Raw genomic sequence first — 22,408 nt, 5'->3', positions numbered from 1 at the left:
AATTCGCGAACAGCAGAGTACACTTTTGGCTATGATCTGCTGCCTTCAGCCTGCTGCCTCATGGTGTAACGGTGTCAGAGAATCTGGCATGTCACACGGGATACCCAAGGTGTCACTTCTTTCGCACATGAACTCAGCTGTTGAGGCACTTTCTAGTGCACCAAACATAGTGATCAGCCCTCACAGAATAGTGAGTGGCAAGCAGAAACGCATTCGTATCACTTGAGGCAGAGGGCCAATGTGGATGCTGGCTGTCTGGCTTTGCCTGTTCACCCTGTGAGTCAACAGGTGACCACTCCTTCAACATGGTCCAAGACGGCACATAGGGACAGGTGTTTACTAGTTATTGGGAGCTACAACATTAGGTGCATTATGGAGCACCTTAGGAAGGTAGCATTCAGGGCTGGAAAGAAAGCTAATTTTTGACTCTCAATGTCTGCCGGGGGAGCCTTATCTGAGATGTGGAGGTGATCTCGCATGTGGCTATCAAGTGTGCAGTGCGCAGTCACTAGCAAATTATGGCTCACATCGGCACCAACAACGCCTGTCACATGGATTCTGAAGCCACCATCAGTTCGTACAGGCTCGTGGAAATAGTGAAGGCTTCTGATTTTGTGTGCTGAGCGCAAACAGGGATCGCAATTTGCAGCACTGTTCCAAGAGCTGATGAGTGTCCTTTGGTTTAGAGGCAAATGGAGGGTCTAAATCAAATGCTTTGTCAACTCTATGACAGTCTTGGCCGCAGATTTCTATACCTGCATTTTCGATTGGGGATTGTTAGGATTCCTCTTGATAGTATCAGGATGCACTACACAAAGGCAGCAGCTACTTGGGAAGCAGAGTACTTGTGGAGTGCACTTTTGTTTTCCTTCCTTTCTAGGCTAGGCGATAGTTTGAGGTACACTGAAGAAGACTCCACAGTCGATACGCTAACAGGAAAATCAGACCACTTTCCAGAGTAAAGACACTGACTTTCAAAATTTTTAACAGCAAATTGTCACAGTGTTTATAACAAAGTTCCTGAATTTACTGGCCTCCAGGAAAGCTCTCGTGCAAAAATTTTCTTGGGAATGAGCTGGTTGAAACCTAAAGTAGAAATTTTCTGAGATATTTAGTGATTCAACAGAAAGACAGATTAGAAGCCACAGGAGGGGTAGTGTTCACTGTAGCTGACAAGAAAATTACCTTTATTGAAGCCGAAACTGTTTGTGCCAGTGAAGTTATCGGATTGCACATAACACGTCTAGGGGGAACCTAGCTAACTGTTGATGGATCCTTCCCACCAACGCCAGCTTTTCTGAATTGTGCAGGTGGGAACTTTTCCTGCAATATATCCTACATTCACGTAACCTTCCCGGCCTCAAACTTCGTTAATCATTGTTCTCTCCCATCCAGCCCCTTCTCTCTTCCCATTCCAGCACTACACAGCCTTCATTCCTCCACCGCAACCTGTTTCCCCTCCCCCCCTCCTCCCCCCCCCCCCTGGTTTTCAGCTCCCTGCTGCTCTCTGTCTAACCTCCTGAGTGCCCATAGCTGCCTTACCCTCTTTGCACCTCATCGCTGCATGCTCCCAACAGCATGTCACTGCCTGCCACCCATACCCTACTATCCCTTCCCCTCCCTGCCCCAGCCTCCTCCTTACCCCCATCCAGTTGCCACTCCCATAATACACTAGTTTTGCTGCTCACAGTGTGGCCTCAGTTGCCGAAGACTGCAGTCTCGTGTTCGTGAGTGGGTTTGTGTGTGTTTGCCGTCTAATTTTGATGAAGGCCTTACTGGCTGATAGCTATATTTGTGACAGTCGTACTGTTGTGCTTATCTGCAACTCAGCATCTCCACTACATGGTGAGTAGCAACTTTCCTTTTCACAATACTGTTACAAGTTAACTGTTGGAAGTTTTACAAGCCACTTGATTGTGCTGTGACAGTTTTAGAGTCATTCAAAGGAAGTCTACAGTCAGTAGTGCATAAATACCCAGACCATGCTGTAGTACTAATTGGAGATGACTTTAATCTACCAAGGAAATTCCAGGAAGGAATATCAACAATGTAAAGATAGATTGCTACGTACCATAAAGATGACACATTAAGTTACAGACAGGCACAATTGAAAGACACAACAGCCATAAACACACAAACCATTCACACATACAAGCAAGCACACCTCTCTCTCTCTCTCTCTCTCTCTCTCTCTCTCTCTCTCTCTCTCTCTCTCTCTCTCTCTCTCTCTCACACACACACACACACACACACACACACACACACACACACACACACACACACCTGCCCAACTACAGCAGCTCAAGCCACAGTGTCACTCTGGCAGCAACCAAATGGCATTTTGGCCAAAAGCTTTTGTTTTGTCTTTTAATAGTGCCTATCTGCAACTTAATGTGTTATATTTACAGTAAGTAGCAATATATCTTTTCCTACATTGCCATTTAATCTACCATGTGCAGATTGATACATATATGGATTCATTGCGCGGGATGGGGGTGGAGAGGGTGGAGAGGGTGGTGGGACGGTGTACAGTCAGTCAGTCTTGCAAAGTACTTTTGAACATATTTTCCGAAAACATGTCTTGAGCAACTAGATTGGCAAGCCACATGTAATGGAAATATCTTAGACCTTGTAGCTACAAAAAGGCTGGAACCTTGTATAGAGACTGCGATTTGTGATCCTCATGTCATTATAGCGACTATGGTTACAAATGTCAATAAATCAAACAAAAAGGCTTGGAGTGTGTTTCTGCTATAACAAGCAGATAAGCAGTTGATACCCCCATACTTAGTCGATGAACTGACATCATTTAGTTCCAGCAAGATGGATGTAGGGGAATTAGTGCACATTTAAACATATTGTAAATCATTGTCCAGAGCACTATTGTGCCTAATAAGTGGATTAAGGACAGCCTCCATAGTTCAAAAATGAAATTCAGATAACACTGAGGAAGCACAGGCTGTTGCATTTTTGATTCACAAGAGAACATGCAAATGACAACAAGCAGAGGTCAGTAAGATTAGTGTGTCTGTGATCGTGGTAGTGATGTTTGGTTTGTGGGACACTCAACTGTGCGTTCATCAGCGCTGTATGAAGTCCCAATTTTTACATAGACCAATTTTTATGCAGTTCAATCTTGCCACTTGCACGAATGATGATGGTGATGATAAAATGAGGACAACACAAACACCCAGTCCCCGGGGTAGTATGTCTGTGAAACGATCTATGCATGAAGCATACAACAACAACCTCCATCACACCTTAAGCATTAGGTCTGGCTGAGAAACAGAGAAAATTCTGGTCCTATGTACACCTCTGTTCAGCATGTGTTCTGTTGCCTAGTATGCACAGGGTCCACCATGAGCCCCAATAACTTGTCCCTGCATGATGGAATCAATGCATATAAGGAGCAAATGGCGTTCTGTGGTATAGCCATCCATGCTGCATTCACTTAGTTCCAAAGTTCATTTGTGGTGTCAGCCTTTTGCCTTGCCCTGCCAGTTCATTTGACTTGTTACCAACCAAAAATGTGTGGGATAGGGTGAAATGACGGCTGAGCATACGGGGAGGGGGAGTGGCATTACATTGGCTGGATTCATGCAAGAGCTGGCCCAGTATCTCTTGCGTGAATCCAGCCAATGTAATGTCACTCCCCCCGTCTCCTCAGCCATCATTTCAACCTATCCCACACATTTTTGGTTGGTAACAAGTCAAATGAACTGGCAGGGCAAGGCAAAAGGCTGACACCTTGTGACACCAAGACACCACAGACCACAGATTGTCATTCACATAGGACACAGTGCTCTGGACATGCACCAATTGTGATTTTTGGTTGTAGTGAATAGCACCCCACACCATAAGGCCCTGGGCTGGCCCAGTATCTCTTGCGTGAATCCAGCCAATGTAATGTCACTCCCCCCCTTGCAGCAAAACAAAATGTGGTCATCATTTTCAAACTAGCATAATCTGGATTTGTTCAAAAACATTATCTGATACCACTTTTGTCCCCAGTGATGTCGTTCCATATACTACTGCCGTCTAGCCTATTTCTGCACATTCATCAAAGGTAGGCGGATAAGTGGACGATGCGCACATAACCTATGGCATAATAAATGGCAAAGGACTGTCAGTCCTGATAGTGTATGATGTGCTACATTGTTACACTGTTGTGCCACAGCTGAGGAGGGCACAGATCTGTTCTGCAGTGCCATTTGGATGAGAAGTCTATCTTCTTGGGGGATTGATCTGGGTGGTGGGGCCTGACCCTTATCGCTGCATTTTATAGCCTTCCATGAACCATTCTCCATACACCTGTTGCACTGCTGAAACATTTCGTCCCACATGAGCAGTATTTTCCTGGATGGATGCAGCACTTCCTCACATGCCATTATTGCACCCTCTATCAATATAACCGATTTGAAGGTACGGTTCGCGCATACATCTGTAAGGCATCCTACACATCTACTCACGTCACTCTGATCCATTACCTTCGCTTTAGAGTGACAATGAGAGCCGCAGGCACATTTTACTGATCGATGGTGTTGCACTGTGATATCTGTTGACCTTGAACCTGTGGGCTGATTTGGTTCAAATGCTAATCATTTCTGCAGAACATACCAACGTAAAGTCTTAGACATAGAAACTGACTGCCGGCAGGCCAGTCACAGAGACTAAGTCCGAGTTGTTCGCTTAAGGTGGCCAATAAAACTGACTGCCCCTGACAACGCAAAGTCTGGCCATCTGCACAATCTGGCCATCTGCACAATCTGGCCATCTGCACAATCTGGCCATCTGCACAATCTGGCCATCTGCACAATCTGGCCATCTGCACAATCTGGCAACACTGCAAGATGTGGAAGTGTCAGGAGGAAGTGTTGTCTACTTCCGAGATGATGTCGTGTTGTGTGAGCCCATGATCTAGTGGTAATCATCATGCATTACGAACTTATAGTCACATGTTCACATCCAATGTGATCTCCAGCTCTCATCTAAAGTTATAAGTATGAGTCTCATTGAACATCGAAGATAATTCACTTCACATTCTACCTGCAAGTAATAACAAATACTTCCATAAACAATTCCGCAGTGCAGCTTGTGGCTGTGTCGCGATCAGAACAGCCTACGCTCAAGCGTTTCCTCACGCTGCAGCAGCCAGTGGCCACTGGCCAGACGACACATGGCACCTGAAATCAGGCGCCGTCCAGGTGAAGGCGGCACGATACTGTCAGTGTATTTATCAACTGTCATTTTCGAATTTGAAGTTATAGTTATCATCTTGCAGTTAAGCATTGGATTTTGTACACTTGAAAATCATGAACTACACGTTGTGAAATTGGGTCACAAGTGGAAAAGGTGTAACATCTGCAACTCAATATTTACTTTTGGGGTAATAGAGAAGTGAATGCAGAGGAGGCAGCTCAAAAGATTTTGACTGTGTGTGGCATGAGTACTAATGGGAAAAATATTCCACAAAAACATATTCTTGTTTCAACAAAGATTGTTCTGGAATAAATGATTTTCCACACTAAAGAAGTCTCAAATACTGATACAAGTGACGGATTACCATTTTAATCACCATGCAACATTTGCAGTCAACAGACAAGATATGGAAGTCTGGTGTAGGAGTACTGCATGCTGTATTCGATACAACACAAATCAACAGAGTGACTATTATTGAATGTCATCAGGTCACTCATTGATCATTCCTATGCAATACTGTTACTGGTGACGAGTTATGATGACTTTATTGTTTAATTCCGAAGAAGAAATGAAAGACTGAACTCTGCCAAAAGACAAACTCAAGCAAAGAGTAGTGTGAACATAATATTTTCCATCCGATAGTTCCAGAAGTGTGTTTTGCACTACGAATTCTTCCCCAAGGGTGTGTCCATCACAGCTGGAATTTGTTCCCAACAATTGAAACGCCTTTTGATCACACTGTAAGAAAAATTGACCAGTAAAACTACAGCACATGTGCTACTGCATGATAACTTACTCTGTTGATTTGAGAAACAAAACTATCCAGGAGACTGATAGGGAATTCATCTCTCGGGCACTCATCTCTCTGTGTGCTTGGGAACTTTTACCTTTCCCGCTCTTGATTGATCAACCATCAAGGCAGTTCATTTATAGACAAAAATGCTCTTCAAACTAGACAGCTTTAATGTCATCGTTAGAACCAGTAGGTGTCTACAGGTGTAGCAATTATAAACTGCTTTAGCATTGTCAGATTGTTTTAGATATTGTGAAAGAATATACTGTTGCTGATTAATTTCTCTTTGATGATTACTGTTGTGTTCAATAAACTAATAGAAAATGCAGTTAAAATATTCACTGTTCTAATACAAATTAAATACAACATGCTACCTAAACATCACGACAGCAGTCTATCTTAGTAAAGCAGTAGGTGTGTTAGACGATTGTGCTTATTTTGACACAAATTAGTAGGATATTACCGACTTTTGACTTTGAGAAGGTCTGTATTTACTTCATGTCCCATATCATGCTCAAGTATTATGAAAATGTGGCAGTTCATAGATAAAATTATGTATTCACAACAACAACAAAATTGTTGGCAGAAAACGAAAGTGGCATTATGAAGTTTGCAGTACCATAAAGTTTTTGCTTTGGCACTAAGGGGTAGTGTGTGCAAGACGAATTTTGCCTGAGCGTTGTCTTGCGATTTCTTTATAGAGTTTCTATATGCCTGCTTTTAGCTCTGCTACAAAAGAATTCAAAATCTGGCTCTCAGCGAGTCTTGAAAGATGAACAAAATCAGCTTGCATCTGTTAAGTAAGCATGTTACCTTGGAGCTAGCGAAGAGGTGCAGCAGATGTGTCTTACTTATTGCCCCAGTAGCCCCAATGACAGACAAAATGCAAAATAAGAGGCGGGAGTAGTTATATTTCCTGTGTGGAATGACTTTTGTGGACTCTAAAGCATTAATTGATATTCTTATACCTCAAGAGAAAGTCACTCACATTATCCAACTGAAATGACATGATAATATCAAGTGAATTTAGCAGGATAGATCTGTGCCATCGAGGAAGTAATTAATCGGTCATGGAGTTGCCAAACATATTCTGCATTGTTGCTAAGTTTCAGTTATACTATCAGGAAGGATACCAGCTGACGAGTTCTGTGACTGACCTCTTAAGTGACTATACCTTAGCCTGAAAGTTGTGGTTGGCACGGGCCAGAATATCCTCATTACTTGTAATACATTGATGCACCGAGCGCAAACAAAATGTCATAAATTAATAAATGCGACAATTATTTGTGTTTTGTTGTCTTAATCAGACCGAAACCTCGAAAGCCCGTTCACCAGACGCAATTCACAATTTTGGACGTTCTCCAGTGGTTGAGTTGGTAATGTATCTTTGCTATACAATATTATTATTGAGATCACTGTCATTGGCTCACCCGCCAGAAAACAGGGATGACCTCGCAATTCTTGTTGTCAGCATTTCGGACTGATATGCTGCCGCTGCTGAAAACGTGAAGACTTAAAGTGAATTGGAATATTCCATACTGCAAAACTCTGATGTTTCTATTCTTCCAGGTCTAATATTCAAAAAATAGTTACAATAAGTGGCCGAAAAGTGCCTGTGAACCAACAATTAATAATGCAGTCATAATTAGTGGACTCTGACAAACTCCATCTGTCATCTGATAATTGTGAAAAACTACTTTCTTCGTCTGCACAGTAACACAATATGAATATTTCGTAGAATTCCTATGCTTAATTTTGTTGTGATCATTTTCAATGACAGTAGAGGAGGAGCAACACCGTCCGACTTGAAATATAGTTTTCCAGTGGGATTTGAATCTTTCGTGACAGTTGCAGTAGCACATCCAGTGAGGTATTAAGAATGTGAGCATTCACTCGTCGCTGTAGTACATCTAGTGAAATGAGTAGGTTAATGCAGCTCCAGTGTGTCACTATCACATTTTCTGAATAGCACTTACGATAGAAGTGTGTGTGTGTGTGTGTGTGTGTGTGTGTGTGTGTGTGTGTGTGTTCTTTCGTACATGCCCGAAAGAACAGACACTACAAATAAAAACAGACAGCCTTGTTAATCAATTAAATATCAAAGGTCAGATGTTCAGGCTGTCACAGTGCATCAAAATACAGCTACGGCGGCAGATGAAAATTTGTGCCTGACAAGATTCGAACCCGGATTCATGGTGTGTTCTCTTTCAGACGTGTCCGAAAGAACAGACACCACACATATATGCTTATGCAGGGTGGCTCAGGAGGAACAGCAGATATTTTAGCAGTTGGTAGTATAGACAAATTGCATAAAAATTCCATATAAATGTGTCCACATTTTATTGAGTACAAAGATACAGCTGTTAGTACCTAACCTTAACAAACTCAAATGAGGACGTTCAAAGTTGATTTTCAAAAAATCCCCCACCAACTTCAATGCACTTTTGACTTCTCCTTAAAACACCACTTGTAGCTCTTCTGAGGTCGTCTTTGCGATCTTTTACGAGGGCTGCACTATTCATGATCCAAACGATCAAACTGCCTCTTGGGTTTACTTCTTCTTTGTAGACTTCGCCTTTCAAACATCCCCACAGGCAAAAATCCAAAGGGATAAGGTTTGGGAACATTAGTGGCCAAGAAAAGTGCCCGTATCTACTGATCCAACTTCCGGGAAATGTTGGGTTTGGACGATGTGCCACCTGACGACTAGAATGTGCAGGAGCCCTTGTCACTCTGGATGAACATATGCATTCTTGTAGCCTAAGGAACCTCTTCCAATAATGCTGGAAGCACATTTTCAAGAAAGTGTAGACAATGGGATCCTGTAAGGACCAACAAACTAAACGAAAATACACTGAACTCAGCTGTATGTACTCAATAAAAAGTAGACACATGCTACATGGCATTTTTTCTGCAATTTGTCTATACTACCACCGCCTACAATATTTAGTATTCCTTCTGAAACATGCTGGATAACTATTCAGGTCTCGCCAGGCCAGTTTTCAGTGTTAGATGCATGTTATTGTCCAAACCCTCACGGGGATACAGTGACAGTGTGGCAGCAAGTGAATGGAATAATGGGCGGGGGGTGGGAGTATGTGTTATGCAGCAAATATGAGAATTTGCATCTGGTGAGGGGAGTGTATAGGTAGGTCCTGCAGGCATCTTGGCTGTTGTGTGTCCCGATAGTGCAATGATCAGTGCGTCTGCGTACTATGCAGACGCACTGGGTGAGCACAAATTTTCATCTGCAGCCACTGCTTCATTTAAATGCCCTGTGACAGTGTGTAAGTCTGTCCTTAGATATTTAATATGCAATTCTTTTTGAGGCAATACAGGTGATCTGCAAACATTTGTCTTGCCATCAGGACTTCAACAGAATCCATTCCCTAGTCATTGCTTTGTTACGGCAGTAACCCATGTCATATACATGCAAATCAGATTGTAGTGTATATTTACTCAAATAATGAATAGTTAGTAGCCAACGGCCTTGCTGCAGTGGTAACACTGGTTCCCATCAGATCACCAAAGTTAAAGAGCCGTCGAGCTGGGCTAGCACTTGAATGGTTGACCATCCGGTCTGCCGAGCGCTGTTGGTAAGTGGGGTGCACTCAGCCCTTGTGAGGCAAACTGAGGAACTACTTGATTGAGAAGTAGTGGCTCTGGTCTCGGAAACTGACATAGGGCTGGGAGAGCAGTGTGCTGACCACATGCCCTTCCATATCTGCATCCAGTGACGCCTATGAGCTGAGGATGAGACAACGGCTGGTCGGTACTGTTAGGCCTTCATGGCCTGTTTGGGAGTAGTTTAGTTTTTTTAATGTATGGTCAGTATACAAGTATTTATGAATGTAGATGCAGGATTGCAGCGAACTGATCACTTAACCAAGTGCAACGTAGAGTACCTGTGTAGCAAGTCATTTCAGTTGCACAGTTGATGGTAATATTTGTCATACAATTCAGTGCACAATTAATGTAATGCCCGCACACTGATCTCTGTAGTCATACTGTATCATTAGCAGATCATGAATGGAGAACTATGTTCGTTAAATCAGATTCCTCGCGCTAATGCCAAATAAAGAGAAGCGATGACGCCACCACACTACCTTTAGTTACGTAGTCAGTGCTAGATTATGTGTACCACTATTAACATTATTTAAGCAGTTCAACAGCATACCACCACCACCACCACCACCACCACCACCCACTTGTTACAGTGATTACAATTTGCTGAAATTTGTCAAGAATAGCAGAGAGCACGTCATTAATGTGAAGTTCAATTTGCATTACGCCTAGGGCAGAGAGAATCCTAAATAACAGTAAGATGTTACCCAGTGAAGGGAAGAGTCTACATATTGTCTCAAGTTCTTGCAGTTTGACATTAATTTAGTTCCCAATGGTTTCACACTAACAGGTTCTTTTGATTATCAGAATACTCATATGGGAACTTTCAAACAGTAATCGCTAGAACACTCACCTACCTTAATAACACCTCACTTCGGACTGATGACTTGGAAAGAGACCTCAATTTGGCATTTCCTTCTGTCTCCTGATGACTTACTGAATGAAGACTGATGTGCACTGACAGTTGTGTTGCCTGCAGCATGAATTCTGTAAAGAGTTGTGGCAGCTGGCAGTCATTCGTGAATAGACATGTGCAAATATCTTCAATGCTCTAGGGGAACTCTTCTTTGTTGCATTTTTCCATATCATAAATAGCAGAATAACAAAGCTCATTCTACTGAAGAACTTTATGTTCACAAGTCTCTAAGAATCTGCGAGTGGTAGTAATGCACGAAAGGGAACACGCTGTTGGACAGAAGACTGGAGAGCGCCCTGCTTTTTGCATTTCCGCTAGGGCCTACGATAAGAATCTGGTGTCATATTATGCTCCAGAACACTAAACACTAACAAAATTTGTCTTGCTACTTTCAATACCCCTTAGTGTCAGAGCGAAAACCTTATGGTACTGCAACATTCATAATACCACTTTTGTTTTCTGCCGACATTTTTTGTTGTTGTGAATACATAATGTTCTCTATGAACTGCCACATTTTATTAATACTTGAGTATGATACATGACATGAAGTAAACACAGACTTTTTCAAAGTCAAAAGTCAGTAATATCTTACTAATTTGGGTCAAAATAAGCACAATCGTCTAACAGACACTTAATGCTTTACTAAGATAGACTGCCGTCGTGATGTTTAGGTAGCATGTTGTATTTAATTTATATTAGAACAGTGAATGTTTTAACTGCATTTTCCATTAGTTTATTGAACACAAACAATCTGACAATGCTAAAGCAGTTTACAATTTCTACACCTGTAGACACCTACTGGTTCTAACGATGACATTAAAGCTGTCTAGTTTGAAGAGCATTTTTGTCTATAAACGAACTGCCTTGATGGTTGATCAATCAAGAGCAGGAAAGGTACAAGTTCCCAAGCACACAATCAGAGAGATGAGTGCCCGAGAGATGAATTCCCTATCAGTCTCCTGGATAGTTTTGTTTCTCAAATCAACAGAGTACGTTATCATGCAGTAGCACATGTGATGTAGTTTTATTGCTCAATTTTTCTTACAGTGTGATCAAAAGGCGTTTCAATTGTTGGGAACAAATTCCAGCTGTGATGACACACCCATGGGGAAGAGTTCGTAGTGCAAAACACACTTTTGGAACTATCGGATGGAAAATATTATGTTCACACTACTCTTTGCTTGAGTTTACATCTTTTGGTAGAGCTCAACCTTTCATTTCTTCTTCTACATCTGCATCTACACGGATACTCTGCAAATCACATTTAAGTGCCTAGTAGAGAGTTCATCGAACCACCTTCACAATTCTCTATTATTCCAATCTCGTAAAGCACGCAGAAAGATTTCCCTTACTTTATCTTGGTGATTGTTTCTCCCTATGTAGGTCAGTGTCAACAAAATATTTTCACATTCTGAGGAGAAAGTTGGTGATAGGAATTTCGTGAGAAGATTCCATTGCGACGAAAATGATGTCCAGCACTCTCCCATATTTCACGATAATACAAAACATGCTGCCCCTTTTTGAACTTTTTCCATGTACTCTGTCCATCCTATCTGGTAAGGATCCCACAGCACACAACAGTATTCTAGAAGAGGTTGGACAAGCGTAGAGTAGGCAGTCTCCTTAGTAGATCTGTTACATTTTCTAAGTATCTTGCCAATAAAACGCAGTCTTTGGTTAGCCTTCCCCACAACATTTTCTATGTTTTTCTTCCAATTAAAGTTATTTGTAATTGTAATACCAAGGTATTTAGTTGAATTTAAGGCTTTTAGGTTAGACTGATTTTTCGTGTAACCGAAGTTTAACGAATTCCTTTTAGCACTCATGTGGATGATCTCTCACTTTTCGTTATTTAGGGTCAACTGCCAATTTTTGCACCATTCAGATATCTTTTCTAAATTGTTTTGCAATTTGGTTTTGATCATCTGATGACTTTATTAGTCAATAAATGACAATGTCATCTGCAAACAACCTAAGACGGCTGCTCAGATTGTCTCCCAAATCGTTTATATAGATAAGAAACAGCAAAGGGCCTATAACATTACCTTGAGGAATGCCAGAAATCACTGCTGTTTTACTCGATGACTTTCTGTCAGTTACTACAAACTGTGACCTCTCTGACAGGAAATCACAAATCCAGTCACATAACAGACGATATTCCATAAACATGCAATTTCACCTCAAGCCACTCGTGTGGTACAGTGTCAAAAGCCTTCCGGAATTCCAGAAATACGGAATCAATCTGAAATTCCTTGTCAATTGCACTCAACACTTCATCTGAATAAAGAGCTAGTTGTGTTTCACAAGCATGATGTTTTCTAAACCCATATTGACTGTGCATCAATAGACAGTGTTCTTCTAGGTAAGTCACAATGTTTGAACACAATATACGTTCGAAAATCCTGCTGCATATCGACGTTAATGATATGGGCCTGTAATTTAGCGGATTACTCCTACTATCTTTTTTTAATATTGGTGTAACCTGTGCACCTTTCCAGTCTTTGGGTACGGATCTTTCATCGTGCGAACGGTTGTATCAGATTGTTAAGTATGGAGCTAATGCATCAGCATACTCTGAAAGGATCCTAATTGGTATACAGTCTGGACCAGAAGACTTGCTTTTATTAAGTGATTTAAGTTGCTTCACTACTCCAAGGATATTTACTTCTACGTTACTCATGCTGGCGATAAAGGCATCATAACTAGTCACCAGAAACAGTATTGCATAGGAATGCTCAATGAGCGACCTGATGGCATTCAAGCAAAACTGCAGTAATAGTCACTCTGTTGATTTTTGTTGTATCGAATACAGCATACAGTACTCCTACACCAGACTTCTGAACCTTGCCTGTTGAATGCAAATGCCGCATGATGATTAAATGGTAATCCATCACTTATATCAGTAGTCGAGACTTCCTTAGTGTAGAAAATCGTTTATTTCAGAACGACCTTTGGTGAAACAAGAATGTCTTTTTGTGGCGTATTTTTCCCATTAGTGCTCACTCCACGCACAGTCAAATTCTTTTGAGCTGCCTGTATTATACCAAAAGTAAATAGTGTGTTGCAAATGTTACACCTTTTTCCACTTGTGACCCAATTTTACAGACCGTAACTATAGTTCATGATTTTCAAGTATGCAAAATCCAATGCTTAACTGCAAGATAATAACTAGAATTTCAAATTTGAAAACGACAGTTGATAAAAACACTGACAGCACGGCGCCACTTTCACCTGGACGGTGCCCGATTTCAGGTGCTGGGTGGTGTCTGGTCAGTGGCCGGTAGCTGCAGCAGTGCGAGGAAACGCTCGAGCGTAAGCTGTTCTGATCATGACGCAGCCACGAGCTGCCCTGCGGAATTGTTTCTGGAAGTATTTGTTATTACTAGTGGGTAGAATGTGAAGCGAATTATCTTCGATGTTCAATCAGACTCATAACTTTAAATGAGGGCCAGAGGGTGTGTGTGTGTGTGTGTGGGGGGGGGGGGGGGGGGTAAATAACACATTGGACATGTATATGTGGCTGTAAGTTTAGAATGCACGACGATTACCACTAGATCATGGGCTCACGCATCACGACAACATCTCTGAAGTAGACAACACTTCCTTTTGACACTTCCGCAACTTGCAGTGTTCCCAGATTGTGGAGATGGTCGGACTGCATTTTCAGGGGTGATCAGTTTTATTGGTCACCTTATGTTCATGACTCAGACTTAGTCTCTGTGGCGGCCGGCCAGCGGTCAGTTTTTATGCCCAAGACTGTACATACCCTGTGAATATGAACATCCCATCTCTAGTCATTCAAGGTGTTTTGTTTTTTCTAAACATGAGTGTAAAATCACTAAGTGGGTCTAAGGCTTCATATCGAGTCATTCGTTGACCTCCCTGATGCGACAGTTGAATATACCAAAATCAAAGCTAAGGTTTTAAATTTCATGTTTAAGGAAAGATTCACACAGAAAAATCTTACAAATATACTGCTGTTTGACCATCGAACAGACTCTCATATGAATGACATAGTAATATGCATCCCTGGTGTAGAGAAACCACAGAACCAGTTTCAAACAAATTAGTTGCCAGGTCCAGATGGAACCCAAATTCAGTTTCACAAAGAGCACTCTATGCAGCCGGCCCCTTATGCTCGCATTTATCGCGAATCTCTAGCCCAGTCAATAGAAAAATGTGCATACGACTCCTGTATAAAAGAAGGGCAAAAGAATGGACCCACAAAATTACAGACTAATATCCCTCACATCAGTTTACTGCAGAATCCTTCAACATATTCTCAGTTTGAATATAATAAATTTTCTTGAGATCAAAAAGCTTATGTTCACATATCAGCACAGTTTTAGAAAGCATTGCTCGGGCGGAACTCAGCTTGCCCTTTTCTAGCACGATACACTGCTACCTATAGATGAAGGGAAATCAGCAGATTCCATATTTCTAGATTTCCGGAAATCTTTTGTCACAGTGCCCCACTGCAGACTGTTAATGAAGGTCGGTCCCAGATGCGTGAATGGCTCGAAAGGCTTCATAAGTAATAAAACCCAGAAAAGTCATCGATAATGAGTGTTCATCGGAGACAAAGGTATTATCAGGAGTGCTCCAGGGAAGTCTGATTGGACTGTTATTATTTTGTATGTATATAAATGATATGGCAGAGAGGATGGGCAGCAATCTGAATTTTTTTGCTGATGTTTCTGGTGCGTCTGGGAAGGTGCCATCAATGAGGAATTGAAGGAAGATACAATACTACTTAGATAAAATTGTCTTGTTAGTGTGATGAATGACAGCTAGCTATAACTGTATAAAAATGTAAGTTATGCAGACGAGTAGGAAAAAGAAACTCATAATCTTCAGATACAGTATTAGTAGTGCACTGCTTGAGACGGTCATGTCATTTAAATATCTGGATGTAATGTTGCAAAGTGATATGACATGGAACAAGCATGTGAGAGTTGTGGTAGGGGAAGCAAATGGTTGACTGACTTATTGAGAGAATTTTAGGGAAGAGTGGTTCATCTGCAAAGGAGACAGCATATAGGACGCTAGTGCAACCTAGTCTTGAGTATTGCTTAAGTGTCAGATTAAAGGAAGACATCAAGGCAATTCAGACACAGGTTGCTAGATATGTCACCAGTATGTCTGAACAACACGAAAGTATTAGAGATGCTATGGGAACTGTAATGGGAATCCCTGGAGGGAAGGTGATGTTCTTTTAGTGGAATACTATTGAGAAAATTTAGATAACCAACACTTGAAGCTAATTGCACAACAATTCTACTGCCACCAACACACATTTTGCATATGGGCCATCAAGGCAGTGGTTCATCCTTTTCTCTCTTTGTGAGTGGAACAGGAAAGGAAATGACCAGCAGCGATACTAGGTACCCTCTGTCACACACTGTACAGGGGCTTGCGGAGTGTGTATGTGTAAGTAGATGTGGATTTAGGTGTAGTAATAGGAAATCAAAATCCAGTATGACAGACAGTTTTCAATAATAAGAATCTATTTTGTATTGTCAAACTATATTATAATTTCCTTTGCAACAGTTATCAAAGTTAAAACCATATTGTGAGGACCTTTGTGCATAATAATGTTATTTTGTGTAGTTACAATATTTGACTAAAACATGCAATTTCAGAACTCCAACAACTGCAATGTAATAACCAATGTTCAAGGGCAAACATGTGGGACAGCTTTGCTGTATAATGAAATGTGATGCAACTACAAAAACAAACAAAAATAATGTATCAAAGCAAAGAATCGGAGCTTGCAAATATATCTACACTTCCCAAATCTATTGGCAGGGCCTTGTAAAAATTACAGTCTATATTTTGTGTGTGTGTGTGTGTGTGTGTGTGTGTGTGTGTGTGTGTGTGTGTGTGAGAGAGAGAGAGAGAGAGAGAGAGAGAGAGAGAGAGAGAGAGAGAGAGAGAGAGTCCCATTTCAACCAATGTTAAATAAAGCTACAGATGCACAGATGCACAGATGCACAACAATGAACAACAACTCACTTCTCATCAGCTTCAAAACTACGGGTTCTCCGAACAGAGACTTCTGGCTTATCCACAATGGTGCGGTTCACAGTACCTGTTGGTGTGGAAACCTTCTGATTTTCCTTCTCAACATTACCTGAAAAGACATATTGTACGTACTTCAGAACAACAAAATACTGTCGAGGTAATTCACAATTGGTACATGCAAAACAAGTTTTGTGTGTGTGTGTGTGTGTGTGTGTGTGTGTGTGTGAATATTTTTATTATAATATTTTAGTAAATCACATGAAATAATTGAAAATGGATTAATATAATACCAAGCAAGAAATTAACAACCCAAAGGCGGTAGAGTACATTTACAAATCCGATAAACCCAAATAAAATACTTGTGAATGACCTGAAGCGATGCCCTATTTCAGAATGTCAACAGCAAGGTTTCTACTCATAGCGCAGTAGCAAATAATCTATTTCCTTTGAATCCAAAAACAATTTTCAGTGTGCTAGAAAATACTCTGGTTATGATCCTTTCCTACACTGGCAGCACATATAGTATAAATGCAAAGAACTGTATGTGGTACGGCTGTAACTTTGAGGAAAGATGATGATACATTTTCCTCTGCTGTAAAATATGTCCTTCCTTACAAGAAAAATTTTGATAGTATTATAAACCTTCAGTTTGTAACACATAAGCTGCCCATCACCACCACAACCATTTAAAATGAAGTTCACTTTTTAGTGACGTGTTGCCATTATTTGTCACCTAATTCAGATTCACAAATTATTTGCAACTATTTCAGCACACACTAAATGTGTGTTGACTTAGGCTGACCATAGAAAGGTCATAAAACTACCAGACAGTGTATTTTTTCGCATGTGCATTATATATCACAACACGCTCCTTTTGAAGTTCAGCAGCATGTCACTTTTATTGTAAACTGATTCACTATACATGAAAACTCGCCTATTCCAATACAAAACTCATTCAAATGTAGGCAGTTTATCGGTTTTCAAACTTGGACTAGTGTCCTTTGAGGGCATGAGGAAACCAATAATACAAGTTTCTGTTGATACTCATCATCAATGACAACATCTGCTACAGTTGTAATCATTAACAGACATATTTTCTCTCTGATATACAGGTATGGCTTTGTAAATGACATAAATGACATTTATTCTCTGGTGTATAGTAGCAACCTGACCTTTTGCTAATGATTTTTTGAGGATGGACATCAATGTTAATGGTGTAATGTTACAGTGTGTCCACCTTTACTGTCACACCAAGAGTTCCAAAATCTCGGAACCTGTCCTGTTCAAGTAATGTACGATCACACTCATTGACAGGCTTAACAAAAAAGTTTCAAAAAGCATCAAAAGTAAGCTGCACACCTGTCGTAAGACAATAGTCAAAACAGGGAAGTTGCCTGTAGACCTCTCACGCCTTTCTCACACCCGTTATTTGACCGATAATGACCTAGTACTTTTGTTATACAGTCCCTTTGAATCCCTACTTTCAGTCACCAGTCTTTCCACAATCTTGTCCAAACCTTAGCAGTGAAATGCATTTCAGAGATATTTACTCACTCCACATTCTTCAGGACCATTTCACATAGTATCTATGGAAGGGACTTTGGTATGTAAATATATATCACGTTGTTGTTATGATGTTCTACATCTTGGAAGATCTCACTATGTAGTTACAGAGTGCAATGGCGGATACAGAAAAACCTCAAGGAGGAGACGCTAAAGATATCTTGAGCTATCTTTAAGTTTGCCGTAACAAAAAGTTATGAAGTCACATGCAAAGTTTAAGAAAGTTTTATTTAAACTGATTATACACATATACAAGACAATGCCATCTTATGATATAAAAAATTACAATTGTGATTGTCTTCCTCAAATGATGAATTCAATGCACCTATTCTTCCTGGCAAATTGGTTAATTACATCATCAATAGGGCAATCAATGTCAGGTTGTGTGTTCAACAGACCTAAGCACGTGCCACATAGGAAAGTACAACTACTCGATAACTCAATTCAGTAGAGTCAACTGAGGAAAGAAACAAATGAATAGCGTGCGAGCTGACTGGCGGGGGCCGCACACGTGTGGCCCCATAAGAGGAGCGGGGGGCCCATATATGGAGTGAAAGGTCTACCTATCTATCTACAGTACCTACCCATTCATGAGAATTTCCTCTCACATTTCCACAGCTCCATTTATAGTGCCTTCCATTCTTGAAAAATAGCTTTGTAACTCAGGACAACTTCACTTACTGAGCACTACACAAATCCTGTAGACTCCCGCTACACACGGTCTGCTATTAGGATGAACTTTTTCCATGTTACTTTTTACATCACTGTCAGATGAATATTGCCTTTTAAAATTAACGTATCCTCTTTTAAAAGCTTCTAAAATTCCTTCCTCCTCCTCATTCTAGGAATTACTTTCTTGTTTCTGCTCCATCTTGATGGTACATGCAGCTCTGTCAATACTAGAAAGAGACCAGTGAACACCCAATAGTAGTCTTCTCTTCAGGGAAGCATCTGCAGGCACAGCAGCAGTCAAGACTATAACACCACCTTGTACAAGGTAAGCATTCGAAATATCCTTGACACGCAGTGCAGTGACAATCGAGCAATACTGCTGCAAGTAAATAGGACATGTTAACATTCCATCACTGTCCTAGATCTGTCTGGCATTAGCTCTGGAATGGCAATCTTAAGTGAGACTTCTTCCCAAAATGTGGAGTTCTAACTGAAACCTAACAGATGACAATGTAGGAAACAGTATCACATCTTCAACATTCTTACAAATTTTGAAAACATAAAGATATCCAATTAATAATGTTAATATTTCTTTGTCTTTTCTCAGCCTACTTATTTACCACATTACGACCCACTCATTTGGTAATTTTTATGGATGACGGAAGTGCGTACAATCTTAAGGTCTCCAAAACACATTAAATTGTGTGGCTATTTTCCATTATTACTATCATTATCATTACTGTAGCAAATGTACAAGTAGTATCACAGTGAATAAAGATTGTCTAACTTCATCTCGTGTAGACTGACTACGATTGAATGACCACCATAGTACTGCTAACTACATTAATTACCTTCATTAACGATAACAATTTCTTTTTTGTTTTCCTGTCTCTACCATTACACATTTCTCGATAATATCTCCCATTCTCTAAACTGATTTCTTAGAACTTTTAGTTTCCAACCTTTGCCTACTGACTGATTACGGACCTCCATCTGAAAACTGGCTGTTAATAATTATTAATTGTGCCATAAATTTCTTTTCCCCTGACTTGATTCAGTGTGTTCCCAATAATTATCTAGTTTACCCAAGTAATTGTCAGCTTTCTTCTGCACTGCTGTATTTTAAATGCTTTTATTCTCTTCCTGACTGTGCTGTTAATCATCCCCTTTTTGGTTCCATATAATGCAACACTCCAGACAAGTATCTTCAGAAAAGATTTTCTAACACTTTAAAAATACTCTTTCCCCTGATAATACTCTATGCCCCAGGTGAAAGTATATTTTTCCACATTAAGAGAAAATATACTTTCCCTCAGAACTGTAAAAATTATTGACCTTTGAATGGTAAAGGTTTATACATTGGCATAGAACTTCCCAGCACTTTATGAAATGAAACCTAGCAAAATAACAGCACATTTCGGAAGTATCTCCAAAGCATGACAACATGTACATAGTGTGTTTTCATATTATGAATGTATAAATATGAATTTCACCAAATACAAAACAATAGCTTCTAAACCTCTGAAATCAAGCTTGTGTAGTCAGCTGATAGCAACGCAACTATTAAGTTGTGCTAACACACAAACAGGAAATGTTCATGGTTTAAAGTAATCAAAATATTTTTTGCTGTTTTTTCTAAGGGTGTTATTAAGCAGGATGCTACGAGCAAAGCTTAAAATTGTAACAACTGAATATTTCTGACAAGCACAATTATAAATTTCAGGCTGTGCACTGAAAATTTCGTAGGTTACCTGGCTGAATACATGTTCTTTAGAGCATTTTGACTCCTCCGTAGAAAAGTTGATTGCATGTGACATTGCTTAAGAATGCACCTCACACTTGCTTTGAATGATAATTATTCTTTATGCCATCATTATTACATTATTTGTACTCAATGAAAGAACTAAAATAAGTATGAAAAACTAAGCTTGAAGCTTTTTTTTTTTTGATGTGTGACCATTTAAGATATAGCAAACACAAATGTGTCAATAAAATTTTAAATAATGGCGTAAATGTTGAGTCTTCCGAGCCTGAAATTTTCCCAATCGCTGGTCCTCAAAGTGTAAAGTTTCAAATAAGGGCTCACACACCGATTTAATAAAATAATCGTACATTCCCACATATAACACAATTCATCTGTGTGAAAGGAAATTTAGTTTAAAAGCAACACTTATCACACCACCATTCAGAATATTTTCCCGTGACTGGTTGAAAATGTGAACAGTTGCAACATCAAGTTCATCGAAAGCAGTTTGTTGTTACAAAGTACTGCATAGTCTGTCCTAAAGAATTTTGCTGTCGGCAAGCACTTGTGTGTGCACTATGTTTTGCTGTTGTAAATGGCACATTTTCTTTGCAACTTACGTTTTATTTTGGTGGTATTTTCTCCTTCATGTTTTATTGCTGCAATAGCAGACTAAAGTAAAATTCTTTGTTAAAGTGTAAGTTCTTACCAATCAAAATTACAAAAATTTAACACATAACCAAAACAATACAAAATTACTGGAATTCTCAAAAATTCCCGTGTTTTATCCTCAGACTGTTTCCTAAATCTTTTATTAGAACAGGAACAGAGGAGTGTCTAACACTTCCTTGCAAATACCAGATATCACTTCTATCATTTCTGTTTTACTCAATGATTTTCCGTCGATTACTAGGTACAGTGATCTTTTTGACAGGAAATCATGAAACCAGTCGCACAACTAAGATGATACTCCATAGACAAGCAATTTAATTAAAGTTTCTTGTGAGAAACGTCATGTTTATTGCCATCACATGACATTTTCATTTGGAAATCACACTAAAATGTTAACAGATACACATTCACCGCTATACTGCTACAAGAAAGTATCATCGACATCTGAATGAGTAATTTGGTCGCTCTGTGAATGAAACTGCATTGTCGCAAAAATAGGACAACAGCGAGCATGTGGGAGAGAGAGATTCTCGCAGTCCAGTTTGTAACTCGCGGCTAGCCGCTCGGAAAGAGAATGAATCTTATTGGCTACTAGCAGTTAACAGTGGGGGATGCACAGAATGGCTGAAAATAGGGCCACTTTCCAACATGACAAGACCTGTACCACTTGACAACAGCATCATAACCACAATTGGCCAACAATGGAAAATAAACAATAAATGTAAACAATAAGTGTCACCTCTTTACAGATAGCCTATAACAATGTTAACAGAAGGGAGCCGTATGTAGCTATGGTAAAGAGTGAGAGATTCCTTTTATTGCCTTAGTGAAAGATACTAGGGTAAATTAAGCTACAGAAAATTTTATGAATTGCTGTGACCACAAAAAATGGAGTATATTCATTAGCCTGCTTACTGTTCAACAGTGTGTCAAAAACAGTTATAAGAGATGCGGGAATCAAAAGATGGGGGACTATCTTCTACTAATCGAAGTATATGCCTGTAACTAAGAAAGCCTATCCTAATGAATGCCCATTCACTGAAAATGGTTCATGTAAGTTCGATGTCTTGAGTAGTTCCACTTTGGATCACAAGAAAATTTTAAGAACAATGTCTGCTCTGAAATTAAAAAAACAAATATTGTTGGCCAAGAAGTGCTACCACAGGTTCAGAAAACATCTGAGACATAAACTGCTGTTCAA

General features: G+C 40.1%; 1 protein-coding gene across 1 annotated transcript in view; it reads right to left on the bottom strand.

Annotated features, from left to right (window-relative positions):
- Nucleotides 1–22,408, bottom strand: part of LOC124796246 (protein phosphatase 1 regulatory subunit 12A-like) — a 371,361-nt gene that overhangs the window by 163,610 nt on the left and 185,343 nt on the right. Inside the window, 1 exon segment of the mRNA XM_047260342.1 lies at nucleotides 16,548–16,665. Coding sequence (XP_047116298.1) covers nucleotides 16,548–16,665 — 118 coding nt within the window.

This window comes from Schistocerca piceifrons, chromosome 4, assembly GCF_021461385.2.
Source record: "Schistocerca piceifrons isolate TAMUIC-IGC-003096 chromosome 4, iqSchPice1.1, whole genome shotgun sequence".
Classification (NCBI taxonomy): Eukaryota; Metazoa; Arthropoda; class Insecta; order Orthoptera; family Acrididae; genus Schistocerca; species Schistocerca piceifrons.
Note: the sequence above shows the minus strand (reverse complement) of the source record. Positions and strands in the feature narration are given on the sequence as shown.